This window comes from Eutrigla gurnardus (assembly GCF_963514095.1).
Source record: "Eutrigla gurnardus genome assembly, chromosome: 12".
Lineage (NCBI taxonomy): Eukaryota > Metazoa > Chordata > Actinopteri > Perciformes > Triglidae > Eutrigla > Eutrigla gurnardus.
In genome coordinates this window covers 1,563,159-1,589,600 of record NC_139926.1, presented here as the reverse complement: position 1 = coordinate 1,589,600, position 26,442 = coordinate 1,563,159, and the positions used below count along the sequence as shown (strand labels likewise).

General features: G+C 42.4%; 1 protein-coding gene across 1 annotated transcript in view; it reads left to right on the top strand.

Moving 5' to 3' along the window:
* tmprss3a (transmembrane serine protease 3a) overlaps nucleotides 1–26,442 on the top strand; it is a gene marked incomplete at its 5' end in the record, with an annotated part of 145,105 nt that overhangs the window by 28,351 nt on the left and 90,312 nt on the right. The window contains 7 exons of the mRNA XM_084023275.1: nucleotides 3,233–3,356; nucleotides 13,672–13,791; nucleotides 15,656–15,702; nucleotides 18,920–19,085; nucleotides 20,202–20,371; nucleotides 25,106–25,201; nucleotides 25,321–25,463. Of these exons, the coding sequence (XP_083879401.1) occupies nucleotides 3,233–3,356; nucleotides 13,672–13,791; nucleotides 15,656–15,702; nucleotides 18,920–19,085; nucleotides 20,202–20,371; nucleotides 25,106–25,201; nucleotides 25,321–25,463 (866 nt within the window). The remainder of the gene's footprint in view (nucleotides 1–3,232; nucleotides 3,357–13,671; nucleotides 13,792–15,655; nucleotides 15,703–18,919; nucleotides 19,086–20,201; nucleotides 20,372–25,105; nucleotides 25,202–25,320; nucleotides 25,464–26,442) is intronic.

Genomic DNA, 26,442 nt, shown 5'->3' with positions numbered 1-26,442 from the left:
CATGTACATCGATAGTCCAACGTTATAATACATGTGTCTCGGGTGTTCTGCCGAGCAGTTAAAGCTGTTTTTAGAGACAGGCTGGATGTTACCGTTGACGTGCGCTAGCTCAACACCAGTTTAGCAACAGTGACTTGTGCAACTATAAGGACTGGACCAATTGTGCTGAAAACGGTCTCCACCGACCTATATCACCTCAGGTAAGTTGGAAATGAGGTCCTATGTCCAAAATTCCGAACTTTTCCTTTAAGGTGTGAGGGGAGACAGTGAGACAGGACCAGTATCTTAAGGTGTGAGGGGAGACAGTGAGACAGGACTGGTATCTTACGGTGTGAGGGGAGACAGTGAGACAGGACCGGTATCTTACAGTGGGAGGGGAGACAGTGAGACAGGACTGATATCTTACGGGAGGGGAGACAGTGAGACAGGACCGGTATTGTAAGGGAGGTAAGGAAACTACAGCTGACTCTTTGAGGTTTATACAGCATCCAAGATGGTGTGTCGGTCAAGACACAAGAAGGAGGGAAGACGGGCGTCTCTTCAAGGCAGTGTTGCTTTATTATGACACTCACAGGCAGTTCTGAAATAATAATAAACAATAATAAACCATATCATTTCTGTCTTGATCATTTTTCCATGTATTCACATGAACCGTAAATATACATTTATACACTGATACTTATTAAGATAAACATGGGATACACTGGCACACTGCCCTCTGCTGGCTAAGCGAGGGAAAAAAACATGAGCGCTCAAGGACTGCACACATGTAGGCTCTCAACGAGCAATTAAGGACAAGAAAACCCAACAACATTAATAACACTTAACCACTACGCATAATCAACTTTAAGGCTAAAGAAAATCACATTGTGATCTGTAGCAAGGTGAGCATAACAGACACGGCAGTGAAATACACAGATTACTGCCGACACATTTAACAGGTTAACGAGGCAATAAAAATATTACGACATGAATGATACTCACGTTTGTTCATTCACTTAATACCCGTAGTGTCAAAAATAAGCACACCTCCAAAAACACACGTCAAAACACAGGTAAGTCTCAAATCTCTCAGGTGCATAACTCTTACAGGAAAAAGGAGAAAAGTCCGTTAACATGACTGAAGGCTATCATCTCTCTGACGTCTTCGCGCCGTACTGTCCTCACTTCCTGTAGCAGCAGGAAGAAGGGCTATGCTCTCCCTTCAACATTAAAGCCTTTTATACAGGCATCTTACAGTGGGAGGGGAGACAGTGAGACAGGACCGGTATCTTACGGATGGGGAGACAGGTGTTACAGGCACAGCAACTTTCTGTACGAAAAAACGATCAACAGTTAAATGTTAAATGTTAAACTTCATTTTTGATGCTCAAGTCCCTGCGCCTGATTACTTTTCCTCACAAACATTCAGTGAAGAAGAGACCGAGGTCGAAGCCAATCATAGACGCAGGCCCGCCCCTACTCGGCCTCTAATTGGCTCAGACTGTAGTGATTGTATGCTGTGGGGAAAAAACATTACACTACACGCATAAACAGACCAGCTGAATGGAGCACCGGTGCGACCAAGGAATTTAGCTGCACTTCACTGATTTTTGGTCGCATGTGCGTCCTAAATGGTCACTCTGGGGCCCTGGCTTCCTCAGAAACAGTCCGTGCGGAACAATGAATTTAACGAAGCTTCGAGGCAGAGTTTGTTATCAAATTACTCGAGTAATTCAAGTAATCGTTTCAGCCATAAGCCTAACCTCATAAACCTAAGTGGTTTTGTTGCTTAAACCTAAGTTAGTGTTTTTGTTTGAATCCACAACGTGAACCACATGTTCACTGTGACTATAGTGGAGCGTCATAGTTTGATGCACTGATAGAAAGTGAGGCCAAGTTGTTATAAGAATCATCTCCACAACACGAACGAGAATTGAAATACACTGAGACACACAGTTAAACGCTTAGGGGAAAAGCTTTCAAGTCCACTCAAGTGGGCCTCTGAGGCCTGTACTATGAAGCAGGATTTGTGCTTAGCAAGGTAACTTAAGTGTTAACTCTGGGTTTTCCGTCCTACGACGCTTGTTCACTTCTTAGTTACCATGGCGTAGATCGCCATGGTAACTTATGCTGTGGAGCTAACCTGCTCCAGAGCAGGTTATGTTCCTGATAAGAGATAAATGTGGAGAAACACACCGCCGACTGACCAATCAGCCCTCTTGGTGCGCAGATAAGAAAGAAAAAAAAAGAAGCTCGGTGGATCGTAAGAGGGTCTCTTAGGCGAACTATAGAGTGTACAGAGACCTGCAAAGCCCTTTTTCTGTCCCTGATGATGTTTTATATGAGAGATACAGATTCTCATCGGAGGGAAAGACTTTTCTTTGTCAGCGTACAGCCTACTGACCACTTTGAATTATGTTTTATTTGATTTGCTCCCAAGTCCGTTTTACACCGCCGGGATTGCAGCTGAAAGAATGAGGCTGATATGGTCATAAACAACGTTATAAGTATACATCCAAGCATCAAATTCATTATTTTAAAGTTATAAGTTTGGCCTGTTATTGCGGAAGGACATCATAAGAGTTAAAGGGATGAGAGAGAGCGATGACATGTTTTAAAAGATGGCCGCAGGGCAGATTCGAACCCGGGACCGCTGCAAGGAGCCTCGTAACATGGGGCGGTAACTCGACCACTAAGCTATCAGCGAAGTTACTGCTGTCATTCAATCAGTCAGATCTAGTAGTGTCCTTATGATGGGGTAGTCATATTATACTACTACTAATACTATTAATACGACTTCCGCATTCACACAGTCGGTGAGTTTTTGCCAGCTGTCCTTCCTGCATTTGGCAGATGAAACTGTTGCCTTTTACCTGTATTATATGTTTAACTTCTTCGTATTTCTGTAAGATTATGGTTTGCTCCTCGTACGTGAAATACGCCGCTGCGCTGCCGTAGACTGATCCATGTTTGTGATTGGTCAAATGCTGCAAACGCCGCCTCTTTCATGTGCACGCGCTCATAGCTGGACAGGTTAACCCTGGGTTGACTTGACAAGTTGATAACCAGCTTCGTGTGACCACTTATCTCCGATTGCCTTTGTTAGGGTTACTTAAGCTGGATCTCTGAAAGATACCCTGGGTATGTTGAACTCACTTTGCAGTATTTTTTTTTAAATCTGTTCTATCTCACCTTTCTGCCCAATATATCAATATAACTATTTGTCTGTCTATCTGTCTGTCTGTCTCAGTGCGTCTGAGTGGAAGGAGCTCAGTCCTGCAGGTCCAGAGAGGAGGATCATGGAGTACAGTGTGCTCGGAGGGCTGGAACAACTGGCTGGGGATCTCTGCCTGCAAGCAGCTGGGATACTCCAGGTTTTGTGGTTTTGTTCACATTAACCTTGTTGTCCTCGCTCTTTCTCAGCTCTGTCTGTATGTTATGGTGTGTTTGGAGATCTTGGCTGTGTTCTGCATTTTGTTCAACCTGTTGATTTGGATTATCTTGCATGATGGTCCGATACATTTGTCCACAGTGAAATATCTCAGCAATTATTAGATGGATCAACAAGATGGTCAAGGTCCCCATAGGATACATTCTACTGACTTCTGTTTAACACTTCAGTTAATGACAGGATATGTTTAATCATGCTTCTGGTGTAATTGGTTATGAAATGTGACTGTAACGATAGTACTAGGCACAATACACAAACTCACAACCACACATAGACTGGAGAGAGTTAAAAACCTTTAATGACAAAAACGGATCAGTACACGGGAAGGTGGATAGCGAAGGAAACAAATCTAAAAAAGGATAAAGTAAAAGAGTGGTCAAAACTAAGCAAGGTGAAAAAAACAAGGGGAACAGTAGGGGTCTTTTCCAAACCTGACTTTCCAAACTGACATTGGGCGAAGGCAAGGTATCACAGGGCTGCATATCTATACACACATACATAACTGTACTGTACATACTCATTACTGTATATATGTACATAATGTAAGCACTGAACTTGTACTATACGACTGTATTGTATTGTTCCATTTTTATTACTTAACTTATATTTTATTTTTTGTTGTTAACACCTTGCACAATACTTTCATTCAAGATTACTACCGTTCTATCTTATCTCATTTTATGTATCTTAGTTTGAGCAGTTTATGAGTAAATGTTTGTTAGGATCATCACATAGAACTTAAAATTTGTATGGAGTGTCTTCAATGACAAACAGTATCGGTGTTGCATGCACTTTTTAAAACCCACTTCCACTCCCCACTAGTTGGTTTGGAATGACAATTAATGTGGGTGACACTTCACGTGAACGTGCAAAGGGAGTGGAATTGGGTAGGGAGGGTGTAGGAGCTGGTTTGGAAAAGGCCCAAGGAGTACAGGGTAACGCTGGAAAGCTTTCTCTCAAGGAACAAAGACAATCTGGCAGGGAAATGAGGGGAAGACACAGACTAAATACAACAGGAGGCACAGGTGAGAAACCCAGGAAAATAATAACATGGCTTGAGAAACAAAAGCAGACATGACATGTACATGCCGGATTTGGGTTTAGCGAGGTAGCTTAAGCGTTAACCCTGGGTCTTCCGTCCTACGACGCTGGTTCACTTCTTACCGGGGTAGATCGCCATGGTAACACTGCAGAGCTAACCTGCTCCGGAGCAGGTTATGTTCCTGATAAGAGCTCAATGTGGAGAAAAGCACCGCCTACTGACCAATCAGCTCTCTTGGAAAATGGTATCAGCATTTGTAAAAGATCCCGTGGAGCTTGGTGCACGGATAAAACAATAATAAAAAAAAAGCTGGGTAGATCGAGAGAGGATCTCTTTGGAGAACTAGGGCCCTAGTTTCGTGTCGCAGCCGGTGCAATGCAAGTTTCGACCAGCGCAGCCTTGCTCACGTCAGTTTGGCAGTTTGGTGGATCGTCTGCGCCAAGATGGGTGTGGCGGCGCAGCAGGGGGAGGCGTCACAGATTCAGCTTGGCGTAGCAGAAGTTTCGTGGCAAAAAGCCTCGCCGAGACTGCGCCGAAAGCCCGCCAGCTCCAACCTGATCTACTCTTGGCGCAAGGCGAATTACAGCTGGCGGAGTGGCAGTTTGGCTCACCGGCGCGCAGTGCGCACACGTCACCAAGACCTCACAGGCAGGTTTCCACAGTTCCAGGCACATTTAAATGCAATAAATAATCACAACAACCACTATTTAATGCAACTAATTGAATCAACACCGTAAATTTATATCTATATAGATTGTCCCGTCACATCATGAGGCCTATTCCATCCACCCTGCTCTGCAGTCATCAATCCAACCCAAGCCTCTAGCTAAGCCTACAGTTTAACTGTCTTCTTCTTCAATGTCCCTGATCATTGTATTAGGCTTTATTTCCTTCGTTGTACCAGCTGGGTGGTGGCCCCACATGTGTGGCATTCCTCCTCCTATAACAACATCTCAGGAGGATATATTAGATTGGGTAGGCCACAGTTCTAGCTTTGAAAATGTGACTTTCCCCCACAATGACTGTTGCAGAGCTACTCTTACAACTTCACATGAGCATAGTATAGCTGTGTCTTTGAACATAGCCAAGTGGCTGCTTAAATCTGATATGTCTCTGCAGTTTTGCTGTCTCCTTGTTTTGAGTGAGCATTTTTGTAATTCTACAACCTCCTCTACTGCTAACACTTACCCCTCCAGCCAAGTGTCTGATGTAAAAGGTTGTATCATCAGGCTTAAACGTTTAGTTATACTATTGCTATTGCTTTCAGGGAATGTTGAGACTAATCCAAGCCCTGATACACCGGCAGATTGTTACACCCCTGCAGATTTTGAATCTAGAACTGGTCTTGGATTAATTCATATAAATGTAAGGAGTATACTAAACAAAATGGACTTGTTAAAGGTCTGGATAAACTCAACAAATGCTGATGTTATTGTCTTATCTGAAACCTGGCTCACCAAATCTGTGCTTGACAAGGATATTTCTATTAATGGCTACAATGTTTACCGTGCTGATCGTCCAAGAAAAGGGGGCGGAGTTGCGATGTATATCAGGAGCAATTTTGATGTTAATTTAGTGCTTAACGAGTCAGTATCTAAAGAGTTTGAGTTGCTTGCTCTTGAAATAGAATTAACAAATAATCACTGTATCATGTTGGTAGGATGTTATAGACCACCATCTGCTCCTAAAAATGCATTGTCTTCCCTTGTTAAGTTTTTATCACAGCTGAAATATAACAAATTACTTTTGGTGGGAGACTTAAACTGGGACTGGCTCATGCCTGTCTCTGACGACCTGAAAGCACAATGTGATTCTCTTAACCTCACACAATTAATTCATTCCCCTACCAGACCCAACCCCAAATGTTTCCAAAAAGCAACACTCAGTGACTTAGCTTTAACCAACATGCCTTCCAAATATGTGACAACGGGTGTGTTTCCAAATGATCTGAGTGATCACTGTGTGATAGCGGTCGTGAGAGACCCAAGCTTTCCATAAAAGTAAGCCACGCTTTGTAGAGAAGCGCAATATGAAAATGTTTGTTGAACAAGCTTTCTTGCATGATCTTTATCATTTTGACTGGGAAAAGGATTGCCCTTTTTGATGATGTTGAATTGGCTTGGAGTTACTTTCATGAAAGTTTTAGTAATATCATTAACAAACATGCCCCCCTGCGCAAATTCAGAATTAAAGGTTGTGATAATCCATGGTTTACAACTAAACTAGCAGTAGGTTCTGCATGAACGAAATTCTGCATGGGCCAGGGCACGTAAATCAGGCTTGGAAACTGACTGGCTTTATTTTAGACAATTAAGAAATAAATTTACCTCTCTTCTCTGAAATACAAAGGCTGAGTTTTACTTGTCCATGACTACTGAAAGTCTGAAAAATCCAAAAAAAGTTTGGAAAGCAATTAAATCTTTGTCGTCTATTCTCAATATAAAGGTTTTATACTCACATGCCAATCATCGTGATCATTGGCATAGAAGTATAAAAACAATCCAACAATTAAAAAGGGCGTGAAATTCGAGCACTATCCTTCACAACCTGCTGTTATCCAGTGACATAAACACAACAAGCACAAGAGACCGCTAGTTATAATATAATAAGGTTTATTAAAATCAGTAATAATGATCACAATCAATAACACTGCAATTAACAAAGCCTTATTACCTAACTACCTAACACACAAAGCTAAGATAAACAAAGGAAGAGACACACGTGGAGTGTGTGTGTGCGTGCGTGTGTGTGTGTGCGTGCGTGTGTGTATGGAGAGAGAGAGAGAGAGAGAGAGAGAGAGAGAGAGAGAGAGAGAGAGAGAGAGAGAGAGAGATGGCCGGGCGCGACCACCAGATGGAGCTATTCCTCACAGCGTTCAGGGGCAAAGCCACTGACGTCAGATAGAATAGCGAGAGAGGGAGAGAGAGCGAGAGATGACTGGGTACAGCCACCAAATGGAGTTATTTCCCACAGCGTTTAGGGGCGGAGCCACTGACGTCAGATAGAATAGCGAGAGAGGGAGAGAGAGCAAGAGATGGCTGGGTACAGCCACCTGATGGAGCTATGTCCTTAGCGTCCGGAGACGGAAACAGCTGGCGTAGGATACGCGTGGGGGCGGTGTATATGGGGGCGGAATAAAGAGAGAGAGAATGCGCGCGTAATACAAAAAAGATCAGGGCCCGGTTTCCCGAAGCCTTCTTAAAGCCTTCTTAACGCTACGTCATTCGTAACCCCTACTTAGAGTTCCTACTTAACATTTCGCGTGTTTCCCGAAACGTTCTTTGCTACAAATCTCTTTCGTATGTCATACGTTGGTAAGAGTGGTCTGGAGCACTCTTAGAGCCTTCTTAGCTCTACCGTAGCGATGTTAGTCGCCGCCACTGTACAGTAACCCAGAAGTCCCCGTTGCGCATGGAACTGCACATTGCCAGTGTTGTTTTTTCAACAATTGTTTTAAGTCATTCATGAAGAAAATAAAAATAAAATGCGCATGCATTTCATCACAAGGCTCCTTGTGAACGGTTGCAAAACTATACAACGCATCCTCGTGCTGAACCAAAGACGTCGCTGTCCTCGGAGCTGTTTAGTTGGAATACATAATTTCATAAGGATCGACTTCAATCCCATGGATATATTGACCGACGCGGCTATATTGCATAAGTTTCGACTACAACGGCAACAAATAATCATGTAATTGGCTCAATTTCCTCCGCTGTTTCTATATTTATTATATCTTTTTTTTAAATCAGTATAGGCTATGGTAGTATGTTCGACCATGGTTAAATAAAGGTTTAGGCCTAGAAGGATTTCTAGCAATGTTTTATTCGCAAACACTGCAATAGCCTACATTTTATAATATAGTGCTGTCATGCACCTGCGCATGAAATGGAAAATCGAACTCTGAGCAATCGATTTCAGCACTTTCTTTCTGGACAGCGCCGTGTACGTACGACGTAAGGAGTGTTTCTTAAGAAGACTCCTAAGAGACCGTTCGGGAACCACGACTATAGAGGTAAACAACTTTGGTATGTCATAACGTAGGAGTCTTCGTAGCGCGCTAAGAGTGGACGTTACCGGGAAACCGGGCCCAGTAAGCTATTACCATCACACGGGAGCTCGTGAATGAACTGGCGTTCGTTCGGCGGGACCCCGGTCTTTTAACTGATGGTAGATCACTTACTGAGCTTGTGAATGTGTCCGAGGTTGAACACACGCTGTTACCGAAATGAAACCCAGCGGCGTGGGTACACAATCAGCATTCAAATACAACAACACGGAAAGCAACAGACTCGGCAGTCCGTGATCAAAACTTAAAACACGTTAACAAGAATTACAAGCATATCCTACACTATCAAACTTATGTCTCTGCCCAGACTGATAGCCTCTTACTTTGTACGAAGTCCGTCTTGTGCGGCGGTGGTGCTTCTTGACGCGGCGGCGGCTTGTGGTTCGCGAGTCCTCGGCGGCAGCGGGGGGCGCGACGAGTCGGTTGAGTCCAGACGAGAGCGGGGCGTAGCGGTTATGCTTCTGGATGATTGACTCGAATGAAGAAAACAGTTCGTGTTGCTTCCTTCCGCGGGCAATAATAGAATCGCACGGGTTGGCGATTTAGTCAGCTGACTTCAGACAGGAGCGGGGCGCAGAGGTTACACTTCCTGTTGGTCGCTGAAATAAAGGAACCTTTCGTTCCTCTTCTGCAGGCAAACAAAGAATCACGCGGGTGTGGCGATCTCTCAGGATTCAAAAACGAGCGAAAGAAAAGGGGCGAGTCGCGGAAAACGGGGGAGAAACAATCTGTTGCTCGTCCAGCAAGTTTGGGAAAAGACTGTGGTCTGAGACAAAGGAAACGCTGCAGACTTTAAAGTTCATCTCCTGTTGCAGCGGTGTGCTGCGATGGAAGAGAAAGTTTTTAGGATAGCGCTGGTTTATATAGCTCACGGCTGCTCCCAGGGACCCCCTGGGGTACCTGTGGTTGTCAGCCAATAGGGCACCAGTTGTGTGATGTTGCACTTCGCACCTAGGTGGCGGTTGTAGTTTTTTTATCTCCTTTGTTCCTTTGTCCTGACCGCATGTGAAGGCTTTTGTAGGCCGCATTGTGTAGTCCTCATGGTGAGGTCCCAACAATAGGAACCCTGGTAATGTTCAGGCTTTTAATTTCTCACCTTTTTCTACAGCAGAGGTTGCTAAAGCTCTCAAAGACCTTGATCCTAAAAAACCATCAGGACCAGATAATTTGGAGCCTCTGTTTTTAAAACTGGCATCTGAAATTGTAGCTGTTCCATTGTGTTCCATTTTTAATCTTAGTTTGTTGACCAATGTAATTCCAAAAGTCTGGAAATCTGCGTTTGTTATCCCCCTCTTGAAAGGAGGAGATCCAAATATTTTGAACAATTATAGGCCTATTTCTAAACTGTCTGTTCTGGCTAAGGTACTTGAATTCCTTGTCAGTGAACAAGTAAAAGAATACCTGGCCACTAATTCTATCTTGTCGATTTCCCAGTCAGGATTTCGCAAAAAACATAGTACCATCACTGCAGCCTTGAAGGTTATAAATGACATTTCTGAAGCCTTAGATAATAAGCAGTGTTGTCTTTCTCTTTTTATAGACTTTTCTAAGGCCTTTGATACTGTGGACCATGACATCTTGACTGAACGTCTTACAGCAGCTGGGTTTTCTGTACATGCTACATTGGATGGTTTGCAAACTATCTTAAAGACAGAAGCCAGGCTGTCCAGTTAGAAGGTGTCTCTTCTGAGGTTCAGTTTGTCCACAAGGGAGTGCCTCAAGGCTCAGTACTAGGCCCTTTGTTATTTACTTTGTATATACAAATTATTGGAATGAATATTCCAAATGCAGCCTTTCATTTGTATGCTGATGACACAGTCATATATTGCTTTGCACCCACGCCTGCAGAAGTGTTTGCATATCTGCAGAATGCATTCAATAGAGTGCAAGAACAACTCTGCCAACTGCAACTTGTTCTAAATGCAGATAAAACAAAAATTCAGTTTTTCACTAATTCTAAATCAGCAAGATCAAGTCAGTCTGTCATTGTCACCAGTAATGGTCAACAAATTGAACTTGTCTCTACTTTTAAATATGTGGGGTTCTTGATTGATGATTGCTTGTCTTTTAAGGCACATATTCAGTATACTGTAAAGAAGCTGAAGCTTTTACTTGGATTTTATTTTAGAAATACGTCTTGCTTTTCCTTTAGGGTGAAACGGAAACTGGTGGAGTCAACCTTTCTTCCGATTATTGATTACGGTGATGTGTTATATATGAACAGTGTTGGGAACGTTACTTTAAAAAAGTAATTAGTTATAGTTACTCACTACTTGTTCCAAAAAGTAACTGAGTTAGTAACTGAATTACTTTATAATAAAAGTAACTAGTTACCAGGGAAAGTAACTATTTGCGTTACTGTAAAAAAAAAAAAGTTGCTTTATGTCAAAGAATTTGGATTTTTCTTGTAATGAGATGGCAAACTGTAGTCTTGTAGTCTACTCCTTGTCACGTAACGTGTAGTCTTGTGTATAATAATTGAGATTGCATTCTCCGCACCTCGCATGCGGGAATAATTAAAACTTGAGGAGAAATTATACAGTGGGAGACGCTGTGTCTGTCATACAAAACAGGATCAGAGCGCACAGCAGTAGACATAATGACGGCGAGACCCCGGTGTCTCCACGAGCCGCCGGGCCGTTCATCATCATCATCATCATCACCACCACCGTCTTCACCATCCGCGCTCCACAGCTGCACCGGATTCCCGTCCAACACCAGAACGGCGGGACACCGGGGTCGCGTGGCCCTCGCGTGCCGCTCAGACCAGCAGAAGCCCCAACTCCGGCTCCAGCTCGCGGCAAGTTTGCACGTTTCTCCACGGAAATTCAATTCATAGTAACGCACCGCAAATTCAATTCATAGTAACGCACCGCATTTAACGTCCAGTAACGATAACGGCATTGTAACGACGGAAACAGTAATAAGTTAGATTACCCCGTTACTGAAAAAATAACGGCGTTACCTAACGCTGTTCTTTTAAACGCCGTTATTCCAAACACTGTATATGAATGCCTCTGTTCAATGCCTCCACATGCTGGATAGTGTGTATCATGGTGCTCTGAGGTTTATAACAAACTGTGGAGCTCTAACTCATCATTGTGTCTTATATAGTAATGTAAATTGGCCATCCAAATTGGCCATTGGTATGTGCTGATTTACAAGGCTATTCTTAAGATGATTCCATCTTATTTATCATCCCTTTTAATTTTGAATAGTAGGACCTATAGACTTTTATCATTTCACTGTTCCTAAGGTCGGAAAAGAAATGGGGAAGAAAGCTTTTAGATTTTCTGCTCCGAGTACATGGAACAATTTGCAGTCAGAGCTCAAACTCTGAAGTCTGGTATCTCTCAATGTATTTAAGTCCATGATAAATTCCATTACATCCAGGCTTCAGGAGTGTAAATGTTTTATCTGATTGCAAATGTTTGACCAATCTTGTAAATTCTCTTAACTCATTTTGAAAAATCAATTATTTGTATTATAATTGTTTGTTTCTTTTTTGTCTATGATTAATGTGACGATGTGTTTGTAACTTTACGTGCTGCCATTCTTGGCCAGGTCTCTCTTGATGAAGAGATCTTGGATCTCAATGGGACAAACCTGGTTAAATAAGGGTTATAATTATAATCAAATCTGACGTCAGATCAAAGGCGGAAGGCACACATAACGGAAACTCAGCCTGACTAAATTAACACAGCTGAAACTTGGACCTCTCTGACCAAAACATAAGTTTCATCCTGGGAAAAGTTTGGCCATCTGGCGCTGCTGCTGCTGCTGCTGTCTTCTATCCATCGCCGCCGCAAGCCATTTTGGTGCCCTAAGCAGAATTCCTTTATGATGCCCCCAGTGATTTAGGGGCGCGCAGGTGGCGGAGTGGTTAGAGTGCATGCCATGTATGTATACACATACGCTGCCAACCATGGTTTGCATCCCGTCCGAAGGTCTTTTGCTGCATGTCACACCTCCCTCTCTCTCTCTCCTGTTTTTCATATCTATCCACTGCTAATAAAATGCATCTATGCCTGAAAAAATCTTTAAAAAAAATACAGCAGCTCGTGCCTGGTCTCGCTCCTTTGCCGCAAGCTGGAGCCGGAGTTGGGGCTGCAGCTGGTCTGAGCGGCGCGCGAGGGCCCGGTGTCCCGCCGTTCTGGTGTTGGACAGGGAATCCAGTGCAGCTGTGGAGTGCAGATGATGAAGATGGTGATGATGATGATGAATGGCCCTGCCGGCTCGTGCAGGCACCGGGTTCTCGCCACCATTATGTCTACTGCTGTGCGCCCTGACCCTGTTTTGTGATAGACATGCCTAAAATGTGCCTACAATTTCTATAGTGATATATCAGCATTATAATTATTATGACTATGATGATTTTTCATAATATTTTTGGTGCTCCCTCAGCACTTGGTGCCCTACGCACAGCGTGTGATGCGCGTGGTGGGAGTGGGGGCACTGCTTCTGTCATTGGGTTGTCAAGTGACGAAACTTGCACTGCACCTCGCCTGGCGCATTAAAGGGGAGGAGAGGAGCTCATTTGATTGGTGAAGATCTGAATCGGCTGTGTAAATCCCACTCCACGCCTTGTCTCCTCCTGGTCTCCCAGTCCGACCTTCTCTCCTCCCTCTTTCCCACTTGCGGGGGTAGGAGTGACGGGAGGCGTGCCTGCGCCAGACTGCACCGTGCACGAAACTTGCCAAGTCCAGGCAGACACACCCCATCGGCGTGGCGTTTCTGTAAGATTAAGGTTTGCTCCTCATACGTGAAATACGCCGCTCTGCTGCCCGTGGACTGATCCATGTTTGTGATTGGTCAAATGCTGCAAACCCCGCCTCTTTCATGTGCACGCTATAACTACCTGGTTAGGTTTCAGAAAATCATCGAAAGAAATAATCAAGTCTGTTCATCCAAAATATTATTTGAGAGGGTGTATCTTGTAGTAAAGTAGCCGTTTCTTAGTAAAGTTGGTGTGTTGTGCAGCCTGCGGTACTCCAAAAAGACCCTGTTCAAAAGTACAACACCTTTAAGAGGTTCACTACAATATATAACTCTCATCCAAACATTTTAAAAACAAGTATCTGGTTAAAATGTCTTCTGTACATTATGTCTGTGTTGCTGTATGTCTGTTAGGTATGTGGAGTCATTCTTCGTCTCTCTCAAGTCCATTGAGCAGGACCTTCAGTTCAACCTGGTGTCCATCAACCTGAGCCAGTCACAGATCATTAAACTCCAGAACACCACAATCTTAAGGTAGAACGCATTGTAGTCAAATGTTTGTGTTTACCTTTATTCAGTTTGCTATCCTTGTTTTAGTTTTATGTCGGTTTCTGTGTATGTATGTTGATGTATGTAACAAAAAAAGAGTCAAATTCCTTCTATGTGTTGTTACGCCCCTAGTCTAGGGGAACCAGAAACATAACATGATGTGCTTCTCCCCATTCTTTCCACTCCCAAGAAGGCCAGTGTCACCAGGGGCGACAGAAAGCAGGCTCAGTCAACTCTGAACCTTACCCTGAACTCTGAGTTGACCAACTCTGAGATGGGCAACTCAGAGTTTATGGTTTCAGAACAGCGGTTTTGAATTAGTTCAATCAACCCTGAGTGTGTAAACTCTGAGTTATGCGTGTGCCTGTCGACTCAACAAAGCCATCATCAATGGAGCTCCAATACTGCAATTCCCATGGCAACTGGGAGAGCGTTATTAGATATTACTGAGTGTTTATGGAGAAAACAAGCTCATCCTAAGAAAGCGGAGCAACGTAACTGCAGCAAAGTAGAGTTAGTTCGCGTGACAGAGATTTACAGCCCGACTTAATGTCTGAATGAAACAGTTGATTGATCTAATGAGCAAATAATCATTTTCATGTGTAATCCCCCTGGGCACAAAAAGAAAGTGGCTTCATCTGATATAAGCATAAGAATATTGCGCAAATACGTAGACTAAGGCATATGATTTTAATCATGTTTCACATATTAAACAGTCAATATAAGCGGCTACTTCAACAAAGAAATGTCCTTAAACATTTCATAAATCTCCTGTTCGCAAAAAATTCTAAAGAGATCTGCAAAGAATCTGGTCGTGGATTATGTCCGCGATATGAAATGTTGAAAATGTCAGAGAATATTGTTTAGATATGTGATCGGTAGGAAAGCTCATCAAAATTCTCCCCCCATGTAAAGCTGCTAGATTCACTTTTATATCGATTAGTTTGACGAGGAAAGGACGGCATATTTTTTCAGAGTCGGTTCAGATTCTGGAAAAAGGCATGTAGGAGAAACTCACAGTTTGTTGAAGAAAACCTGCCAGCGAGCAGGTTAGGTTCACGGAGTATGTTACCCGGGTAACTGACTCAGATTTATGCTGAACTGGCTTTGTGACACCGAAAAACCAGAGTTTCCCTCATCTCAGGGTTAACTAACTCAAGGTTTTCACTAAACCTGCTTTCTGAAACGGACCCCAGGAATTTATATTTAAGCATTTCATTTTGCTTCAGAGGGAGAGAAAGTCTACACAACAAACAAAATAATCTATCTCCCTACCTTCCTTATGCAAATCAAAAATAGCAACACTAAGACAAAATCTTACCTAACTCCTAAATCAGGAAAAACAGGAGAGAAAAAAATGGGTTAAAGGGGGGGTAGTCTAGTGTCCCAGATTTGGCACACCGAGCCAACGAAATTCTACCATGACGTAATTTTGGGAAACAGTTGTTTTTTTCAGAGAATTTATTTCAATGGAGAAAGAGAAAATGGGAGAGGATGGTCACCCCAGGGACCAAATTAAGTTTGAAAACCATGAAAAAGTAGATTTTTCATAATAGGGCTCCTTTAAAGGAAATGTAGCTCTCTTGTTTTATGGGCCCATGAATGCAGGAAATGGCCAGAAGCTCCAGGTTAATGTATATTTGGGAGTCAAACTAATGGAAAGTATGTGAGTAATTGCACTTATTCTCAACTTGCTGTCAAATATCTTCATTGACTTTAGGGAGAGTTAAGTTTTGGAGCCAATCTAAGAAATATTATTCTACATTTGAACTTTCTGTTTCCTGATCAGTCCAGTCACTTTAACTTGGAGTACTTCTCCATGAGTTCCTCTGTGATTTGATGTCCACAGTCAGACTCAGTGCAGCTCTGGGAAGGTGACCACTCTGAAATGCCTGGGTGAGAAAACACTGCAGTACTGAGTGATCTTTGCTCACGTCTCTTTGCTGTGTTTCCATTCTTGCATGCATGCAAATGTGTTTCTTTTGTATGTATTTGTTGGATTGTTGTTACTTTTACCTGCTATGATAAGTAGTCTGTATTTAAAAACTACCCGAATCAAAGAAATCACAACTGCTTTCATGATGTTCATATGGGGCACTTTGTTAACTGAGAAGCAAACGGCACGGGTTTAATAGTTAGATAACTGATGTGGGACCTGTTTGTGTTTATGTGTGTATATGTATTTGTACATGTATGTCTGCATGTTATAGAGTTTATCAAGTATGGATTTGTGAAGGTTGATAATTTTGGGTCAAAACTGCTCATAGTTGATACTTTTGATAAATATTCATGAGCTTCAAAGAGCGACCACCAATGTTATACATAAACATACAATACAGTCTTGAAGCAGCCTGTGAAATTGAAATCTAATCTCTGATTAGTATACATGGATCTTTTTCATGTTACTAGGCACGGTTTTACTAACTACTATGGGGATTGAGGCTCAGAGATAGACAGTTGGTTCAGGTAAAAAAGTGAGGAAGTCTATTTAGGACATCAGTGTAAAAATGTATATTTTAGAGGGTATGAATGAGAAAAGCTCTTTCTGTGTGGAAGCAACACTAAACATGTCATTGAAGGGGAAAGCATCCACTAGGAGAGTGATGAATGTTGGAACAATAGTGTGAACAGGAATAGGACTGAGGACCCATCAGAGCTGAGGTGGAACAGAAACAGAGTCCTTTTTCAAATGAACCGACAATGTGGACACAAATAGAACTGATTCTCTTTTCTGTTGGTCAACTTTTTGGTCTACTTGGAAGACAGAGTTTGATTTGTTTAAAGTGGACTATACACAGATCAGCCATAACATCATAACCACCTGCCTAATATTGTGTAGGTCCCCCTTTTGCTGGCAAAACAGCCCTGACCTGTCGAGGCTTGTACTCCACTAGAACTCTGAAGGTGTGCTGTGGTATCAGGCACCACAGATTGAGATCTGGAGAATTTGGAGGCCAAGTCAACACCTTGAACTCATTGTTGTATTCCTCAAACCATTGCTGAAGCATGTTTGCTTTGTGGCAGGGCATCAGGGAAAACCATCTCCATGAAATGGTCTAAATGGTCTGCAACAATGCTTATGTAGATGCTACATGTCAAAGTAACATTTACATGAATGGCATGACCCAAGGTTTCCCAGCAGAACATTGCCAAAAACATCACACTGCCTCCACTGGCTTGCCTTGTTCCCATTATGCATCCTGGTGCCATGTGTTCCCCAGTTGAGCAACGCACACACACTCGGAAATCCACATGATGAAAAAAGAAAACATGATTCATCAGACCCGGCCACCTTCTTCCATTTTTCCGTGGTCCAGTTCTGATGCTCAAGTGCCCTTTGTAGGCACTTTCAGCAGTGGACAGGAGTCAGCATGGGCACCCAGACTGGTCTGTGGACGGGGTCAACATGGGCACCCTGACTGGTCTGTGGCTACGCAGCCCCATACGCAACAAACTGCAATGTACTGTGTGTTTTGACACCTTTCTATCAGAACCAGCATGAACTTTTTCATCAGTTTGAGCTCCAGGAGCTCATCTGTTGGATTGGGACCACACGAGCCAGCCTTTACTCCCCACGTTCATCAAAGAGCCTTGGCTGCCTATGACCCCGCCGGTTCACCGGTTTTCTTTTTTTGGGCCACTTATGATAGGTACTGACCACTGCAGACCGGGAACACCCCACAAGAGCTGCAATTTTGGAGATGCTCTAACCCAGTCATCAAGCCATCACAATTTGGCCCTTGTCAAAGTCACTCAAATCTTTACGCTTTAGCCCACCCCATGACGGGTGCCATGATAACATGATTGTTATTGTTGTCATTGTTATTCACTTCACATGTCAGTGGTCATTATGTTATGGCTGATTGATGTATGCGAACACACATGTGTGTATGTATGTGACAGCATGGTTAATTATTAAAATCCCTACTGCAAACTGTTTGTATCAGGAAAACACATACACAGTTTTAACTTGTAGGCCCTATAGGCAGCAGCTCCATATCAGTAGGTTACATACAAAAGCACAGAAAGAGCTTCTCAATGTGTGAGCTGTGGCGCCACTCAGGGGAGGTATGAAGATAATGCCAAAAAAAAAACGTTAGGTGGATGTCAAGCACACAACTGTGTGCCTTTGGTTAATATGACAGGGACAGTGCACATTTGAATGTGTCAGAATAAGCAGAAATGCTAGTTTCACAGCTGACCACGTGCATGTTGTTTGCTTTTTGAAAAGAAATTTAGTAATTGCCTAAATGCCTTCCCATGCCCCCCCTCTAGCGTACGTTTAGATCATAAAGCCTGTTAGATCTCAATCATTTGCTATAAAATGAACACAGTTGACAAGGATAACTTGAGGTAATAAAAAGGGCATGCTTAAATAGTTTCAGCTTATTATCATTATGTGCTGCACGGTGGTGTAGTGGGTAGCACTGTCGCCTCACAGCTAGAGGGTCCCGGGTTTGATTCCCGGGGCGGGTTTGGGTTCCTTCTGTGTGGAGTTTGCATGTTCTTCCTGTGGTGGTGAATGGTTGTCTGTCTCTACATGTTGGCCCTGCGATGGACTGGCGACCTGTCCAGGGTGTAACCCCCCCTTGCCCAATTACAGCTGGGCTCCAGCCCCCCCGCAACTACAGGATAAGCGGTAGACGATGGATGGATGGATGGATGTCATGCCATGTTGTTCGGGTTACGAAATAAGATACACTTACCGATGGTGAAATGCAGCCTGTGGTCGGAACACTGATGTCTGAGTGGTTGACTTCACTTCAGCCGTTAATGGTAGCGATGCAAACACTCCTCCCCTAAAAGCCAGCTGGCCAAAGCTTCACGTAGTTCACGCGTGATGTTTTCTCCGATGTGTTCTCCATAAGTAGGCTGCCTGTATCTGGCTCCATCTGATGGGTCACATGTTCCCTTGCTGAGCGTCAATATGGAGTGAATGCATGGCATGTGTTTTCTTTTAGTCGTTGCGTTTCAGGAAGTCTTTTCCGATGTGTATATCGCACATGTTCATATTGCGATGACGAAGAAAACGATACATCGTTGAGCCCTAGCTGCATCCATGCCTTAAGAGGTGCACAAACTCACCTATGCTCCACCATGTCTCTGTCCTCAGAGTGTGGCTCCAGACCCCAGTACAACACTCGCATTGTTGGAGGCAACATCTCCAAGCCCGGTCAGTTCCCCTGGCAGGTCAGCCTCCACTTCAGCAGTGAACACCTGTGCGGAGGCTCCATCATTACATCACGCTGGGTCCTCACTGCAGCACACTGTGTGTATGGGTGCGTCACACATGCAAACTCGAGCAATCTACATATGAAATGCTATCCTACGGTTTGGTTAATAGGCTTTCAAGAAGCATTACTAGTCTAAAACTAGATTATTGGTCCTCAGAACTAATAATAGAGACTTGTCGCAACAGCGTTTTGGAAAATTAGTGTTAATCTTTGGAAACATTTTTGAAGTTATTTAATATGGATTAAATCAAGTCAATGTAAAAACCCAATAGATCCTGAGATATTGGTCTCACTGCAATGTTAATGAATATGTCAGCTGTCTGAATTCTTCATCAAAACTGCACCGTATTGAATTTCTCTGTAAAATTCTATTTATAGAATGCCGTTTGATGCTAGATACAATTTACTTGATAAGTTGATCTCCTACAAATAAAGGTTCTTGAAGTTATTAAAAAGTCCAATTTAATTTAGAAAATTCTAAGTATTAAGTTGTCTAGCCTGCTCTAGGCACTAATATTAGTTCTTATACGTTTCCTGTTGACTGTGCTGCAGGAAGCTGTTCAATCCTGTTTAATGAACATCGCTACAGCAGCTAGGAAGTCCATCAGTTCATAATGGGCAAGTGCCAATTTTAAGAATAACACAAATCAACTTCAATAAATTCACGTTTTTCATTGCTTAATTAATCTATTTTCTGCTACTTATCTGGTCTTATCATATATATATATAAATTATTGCTATAAATTATAAGATCATGGTGTACTTTACATTTGTGATACAATAAATAATTGAAGGCCATATTTAATTTTATTTAACCTTTATTTCACCAAGATAATCCCATTGAAATTTTGAATTTTTACACCAAGATGGCGGTCTAAAAGACACCAGACTTAAAAACAAATCAGTAAAAATTTAAACTCACAAAATTTCACACAAAAGAGACAAGTTTTATTGATATTATTTTGTATATATTTTTATTATGGTGCAAAGGGCAGGACACAAAACAGGGACCCAATATATATACATATACATATACATAAGAATAGACAGCTGCTATTTCGGAGGTGAGCCATGAAAAAAAAACACACTGTAGACTGTAGGATTGTATTTCACACGACATTAATATTGTGTTTCACTGTATCTTCTGCTGTCTGTCGTTAGGTTTGCAGACCCCTCCATGTGGACGGTCCATGTGGGGCTGACGGAGCAGCTGGTCCATGGGGCTCAGTCTCTGGCTGTGGAAGAGATCATATACCACACTCGCTACAGGCCCAAAGGACTGGACTACGACATTGCACTGATGAAACTGAACACATCACTTGCTTTCAATGGTATTGGTGTTCTTTTTCAAGACCTTGCTAAGTCCTCATTCTTTCTCTTATAGCACATTCACATTGGGCAACCTACCATGCCCAAGCACATTTGAGCATTTGAGCCCCAAAGTCTTTTTTTTTGTTTACTAGTGTGATCGCTTGGTACCAAGCTTAAGCACGGTACACTACTGCTTCGGGGGACAGGGAAAAGGGGGGGAATTGTGCTTCAGCACGGTATGGAGCTGTCTTTATTCATAAGTTCATACACTCATCCATTCATAGCTCAAAGCTGGCCACATCTCTTTAATTACAGTTCAGCAATTTCAACAAACTCAGAAGCAGAGGTGTAGTAGGTGAATACACAGATATTCTATACTCAGGTAGAATAACAGATACTTGTGTTCAAAAAGACTGATAAAAGTAGAGTTGCTCATTCAACTACTTTACTTAAGTAAAAGTGAAAAGTACAGGTTGAGTATACCATCTAGAATGGTACCTTACGGCAGGCACGTAAGGCGTGTTGATAGAGCTTGACTACAACAGAATAACCACATTTCTGAACATGGAGGAACCTGGTCTGGTAAATAATGAACAGGGGCAACTGCCTGCTTGAGGAAGAGGAGTAAGGACCCGTGGTGGTGTGTTCAAAAAAATAAGTGGGGTGCCAGTCTGACAAATAATAATATAACATAGAAAGAAAAGAGCCCCATCAAGGGGTTTATGCGCAAAAAAAAGAAAGGCAACTCAAAAACTCCGCTCCGGGTTATGCTGCGGATCCCCAAAAGACAAATCAAACCAGGAAATGAAAAGGCAAGGCAACTTTATTTGTATAGCACATTTCATACACAAGGCAGACTCAAAGTGCTTCACATCATGACATGTCTTACAATAAAGTGAAAAAATAAAAATAAAAAATAGAAGAATTAAAAGAAAATAAAGGCAAAATTAATATGCATTACAGAAAGACAAGGAGAATAAAAACATATTTGCAATAATTAAAAACAGTGAAGACATTAAAAGATTTAGCAGAAAGCTATGGTGAACAAAAGTTTTCAGCCTAGTTTTAAAAGTGGTCAGAGTTTGGGCAAGTCTTACATCTTCAGGGAGTTTATTCCAGCTATTTGTTGCATAGTGACTAAATGATGCTCTCCCTTGATTGTTGTTTACTCTGGGAATCACTAACAGATTGGTCTCAGAAGATCTTAGTGGTCTAGAAGGCTTATGTAGTGATATACTTCGGCCCTAGACCATGTAGTGATTTATATGTGAGCAGGAGGATTTTGAAATCAATCCTCTGACATACAGGGAGCCAATGTAAGGATCTAAGAATTGGTGTAATGTGCTCACATTTTTTGGTCTTTGTAAGAACTCTAGCAGCAGCGTTCTGAACAAGCTGTAGCTGCCTGTCAGTTTTTTTTTCAGAAGACCTGCAAGGAGACCATTACAGTAGTCTAGCCTACTAGTAATAAAGGCATGTACAAGTCTTTCTAAGTCTTGAGCTGACATGAGCCCTTTAAGTCTTGCTACATTTTTGAGGTGATAGTAGGCTGATTTTGTTACTGATTTAATGTGACTGTCGAAATGTAAATCAGAATCCATAATAACCCCAAGATTTCTGGTTTTGTTTAAGGTTTTCAGGGACCGAGAGTGAAGGTGTTGAATTACTTTAAACCTTTCTTTTTTAGCACCAAAAACAATTATCTCAGTTTTGTCCTCATTTAGTTGTAGGAAGTTTTGGCACATCCGGTCTTTGACTTGCTCAATGCACTGGCACAGAAGATCTATGGGGCGATAGTCGTTTGGTGATAGTGCTACATAGATTTGGGTGTCATCGGCATGGCAATGGTGGTCAATGTTATTATTTTGCATGATTTGTCCTAGGGGGAGCATGTAGATGTTGAATAAAGTCGGCCCCAAGATTGAACCTTGGGGGACTCCACACGTTACATTGGTAGGTTCTGATACAAAGTCGCCAATGGAAACAAAATAGTTCCTATCTTGTAGATATGACTTGAACCAGCTTAAGACTGTGCCTGAGAGCCCCACCCAGTTTTCCAACCTGTCCAAAAGTATTGAGTGGTCGACAGTGTCAAATGCAGCACTGAGGTCTAATAGCGTTAATATTGAAGTTTTGCCAGAGTCTGTGTTAAGACGGATGTCATTTACAACTTTAATAAGGGCCGTCTCGGTGCTATGAAAAGGTCGAAATCCTGACTGGAAGTTGTTGTGGCAGCCAGTTGAGGCCAGGAAGTGATTTAGTTGTTGGAGGACAACTTTCTCAATTATTTTACTTATGAAGGGTAGATTTGAAATTGGTCTATAGTTGTTGATAATAGAGGCATCTAGGCTCCGCTTTTTTAAAGAGGTTTAATGACTGCAGTTTTGAAGGCCTTTGGGAAATTGCCTGATTGAATGGAGTTATTAACTATTTGCAATACGTCTGTTGATAGGCAGTCAAAAACATTCTTAAAAAAGTTGGTAGGTAAAGCATCAAGGCAGCAGGTGGATGATTTTAGATTTGTCACCGTTTCCACTAGAGTTTTAGAGTCTATGGCATTAAAGCTTGCCATCATTGCTGTGTTACTTTTGCCTGAACAGGGTGGTGATCCAACTTTTTTGTTTGAGATATTGATGGCGCGTCTGATGCCTTCAATTTTATTAGTATAAAAGAATGCAAACTCATTGCATTTCTGCGTGGAATGGAGTTTAGCTGGTATTTGTGTTGGGGGGTTGGTAAGTCTGTCAACAGTTGCAAATAGGGTTTTCGCCTTATTAGTGTTGTTGTTTATGATATTGGAGAAGAATGTTTCTCTCGCACTTTTTAAGACTAAATTGTAGGCCCGGAGGCTCTCTTTATAGATGTCATGGTGAATATGAAGTTTAGTACTCCGCCAGATTGGTTCAGCCTTCCTGCACTCTCTTCTCTGGGCTGTCACAACAGCAGCTTTTTTTTCAGCTTTTTTAACCGTAGCAGGTGCAATGACATCTATGACATTCAGAATTTTGGAATTAAAGATGTTTACAAGATCATCAGCATGACATGGGTTTAGAGGTGGTAATGAGGAGATGGCATTTTTAAAGAGTACATTGGCATGTTCATTGATGTACCGCTTTTTTACCTTATTTGATTCTGTTTGTGTGTCTGGAATGAAAGAAATATTAAAGAAAACACAGAAGTGATCAGACAATGAAGGATCAGTCACAAAAACATCAGAAACATTGAGACATTTTGTGATAATCAGGTCCAGGCTGTGTCCCTTACAATGAGTAGCCTCTTTCACATGTTGAGAAAGGTCAAATGTGTCTAGAAAATTAAAAAGTTCTTTTGCATCCTTGTCATTCAAATCATCAATATGAAAATTAAATTAAAACCGAACTAGTAGCGTCTGTATCGCAGTTCAAACAGAGTTTATTTATAATATATACACTGGGTGTTATTATGCACCAGGTACTCACGGTACCGTTGAACAGTCAGTCAGTAGTCAGTCGTCCGTCAGCAGCGTCGGCTTCACCGGGACCGGCAACTCCAGGAAACTCTGATGGGAAATATCCGCGGATTAATTCCTCCTCCGAACACGGACTCCAAAGACTCGGGCACCCACGGCACGGATTTTGCAACACGATCCGATGGTGAGGTAACGCTCCAAAAAATCAAGCGTAGCGTTAGTTCTGGCAGGCCACGACGTCAAGCTCTAAATCAGCAGCAACAGCGTAGCTGTCAATACCGAGGAGATCAGCTGACGGCTCAGCTGACTCCCCGTGCTCGCTTCCTATTGGGAAATTGCATTCAGAGCGGGCTATTTAAACTGCTCTAGCCTGACCTGCCTCGTTGCTTCCTCTGCCGCCGTTTTCAACCCACCTCCACCCCAGCTCCTCCCGTCATCTGTTATGTACCTTACCTTTGTTCTTGTTGGTTGCGCTGCTCTGTCTGGGGGTTTTTCTTTGCTGCTAGGCTCCCTGCTTATGCCGTTCATGATGGCTCATGAAGGGCAGGAAGGTGCTCTTCCTGCCTCAGGCTTTCCACGCAAGCGCGTGGAAGAGCAGGGAGTCCCAGAACAGTACCATACCGCCAAATGAAACTTGTGCAAATAAATAAAGATTCTTTTTGACAAAGTGGTCCTGACTGAAACATAGTACTGGCGGCTCAGAGACACACGCAGACTTCTCACCGATCACTTTCAAAACTGCGCGGGTCCTTTTCGTGGGGAATTGTGATTGGACGACATCCGGATTGTGGGTGAGAAAACGGACAGTGAGAAAACGTGAATGAACTGAAGGTCAGGTGGGCGGTGATGCAATTACGACAGCCGATCGCTACAATGTGAGTGCAATGTTCAATACTGTTGAAATCAGTATCTGGGTTCTATTGCGTTTGTGACACAATAACATTCAGTTCACTGGACAAAAATACAATTCTAGTAGAGTAAACATTCAGGGTCAATTAGAAATATAGGACAAACCTGAAATGTGGATATACGGATGATTTCCAGGCTCCACTGGCACCCTGACAAAACATCTACTCATTCTGCACACCATTGTTTACACAATCCATAATTTAACTTTTCATTTTGAGGGCAGTGACTTTTTATACGAGACAATAACTTTGTTTTGAAGCATGAGTTCAATGTTTTGAGTTCTGACCTTTTGCAGTTGACTTATGCTGTTGTGTTGGACCAATGAAGCTGTTTTGACAAATGCTGTTTGTAGAAATGAGCCAAAGCAATTGCGACAACTGTAAATTACCCTCTGTAGGCTTAGTGGAGCCCATCTGCCTTCCAAACTATGGGGAGGAGTTTGAGGAGGGCAACATGTGCTGGATCTCTGGATGGGGAGCTACGGAAGATGAAGGTGAGTTTGAACATGGAAAACAGATGATTTTCAGTCTATTCTGCCCACAGCTAATTTCTAAATTGGGTGTAATGTAATAATATTTGTGGTTGTGCCCTCTCTGACATCCATTTTTCCAGGTGAAACCAGTGTCGTTCTGCGCTCGGCCTTGGTGCCACTCCTCTCCACTAAGACGTGCAACCAGCCAGAGGTTTACAAGGGTCTCATTTCATCCTGGATGATCTGTGCAGGATACCTGGAGGGAGGAACTGACTCCTGTCAGGTGATTTTCTTTGAAATCGAGCTGAAATGAAAAATGCCTTTTGAACCCTTTTTGATAACCCCGTCTTCTACAAAACAACAACTAAGGTGCACTCTCAAGTAACATTTACGGGAAATATCTTTTTTCAACCCACTTTTTAGTACAAATACAGTACATAATGGTTTGGTTCCAAATCACAACTTAATTGAGCCAAAATAAACGACAAAAGATCACATGGGACACTCACATCAGACTCCAGGGTCCTCATTGATCAACAGTGCGTACGCACACGATCAATCCTACGCAAAGTGTGGAATTTATCAATTTGTACTTGGAAATGTGCATAAATATAAGCACAGCTCTGACCATGCTTATTATAATCATTTTGATATAGGTGCAGTCCCACAAGCACAAAAAGAACGTGTCCATATCTATCAGGTTGATGGGGAAAGGCACATTTCTCCAGAGTTGGTTCAGATTCTGGAAAAAGAGAGCGATCGGGAGAAGCTTAGGGTTTGTTGAAGAAAACCTGCCAGCGAGCAGGTTAGGTTCAGAGTCTGACCTAAAGGTTGAATTCACTCTGGAACAGAAAACTCAGAGTATCCCTCTTCTCAGGTTTAACCCTCTGAGACCCACATAGAGAACTTTCTGTCTTTTCATACTTTTGTGTTTTGCCCTATAAAATTGTCATTTCTTACAGTATCATCAAGTTATACACATCCCTAGAATCAGCACAACCTACAGCTGTGATAACTGTGTATCACTCATTAAATACTTATATAGCCCATAAATAAAAAAAAATAAAAATAAAACGGACCTTGGATTTTTACACATTTTATTAAAAAAAGCACTGCAAACCATTATAACAAAAGAAAAGCTCAACATAGAATGATGCACACACGTGTGTGGATAGAGCTTCTAGCACCGTCTGTCTATGTAATATGAACATTCATTTGGGTAGTGTCCATGGGTGTTTTTTTTGTTGTTGTTTTTTTGGGCC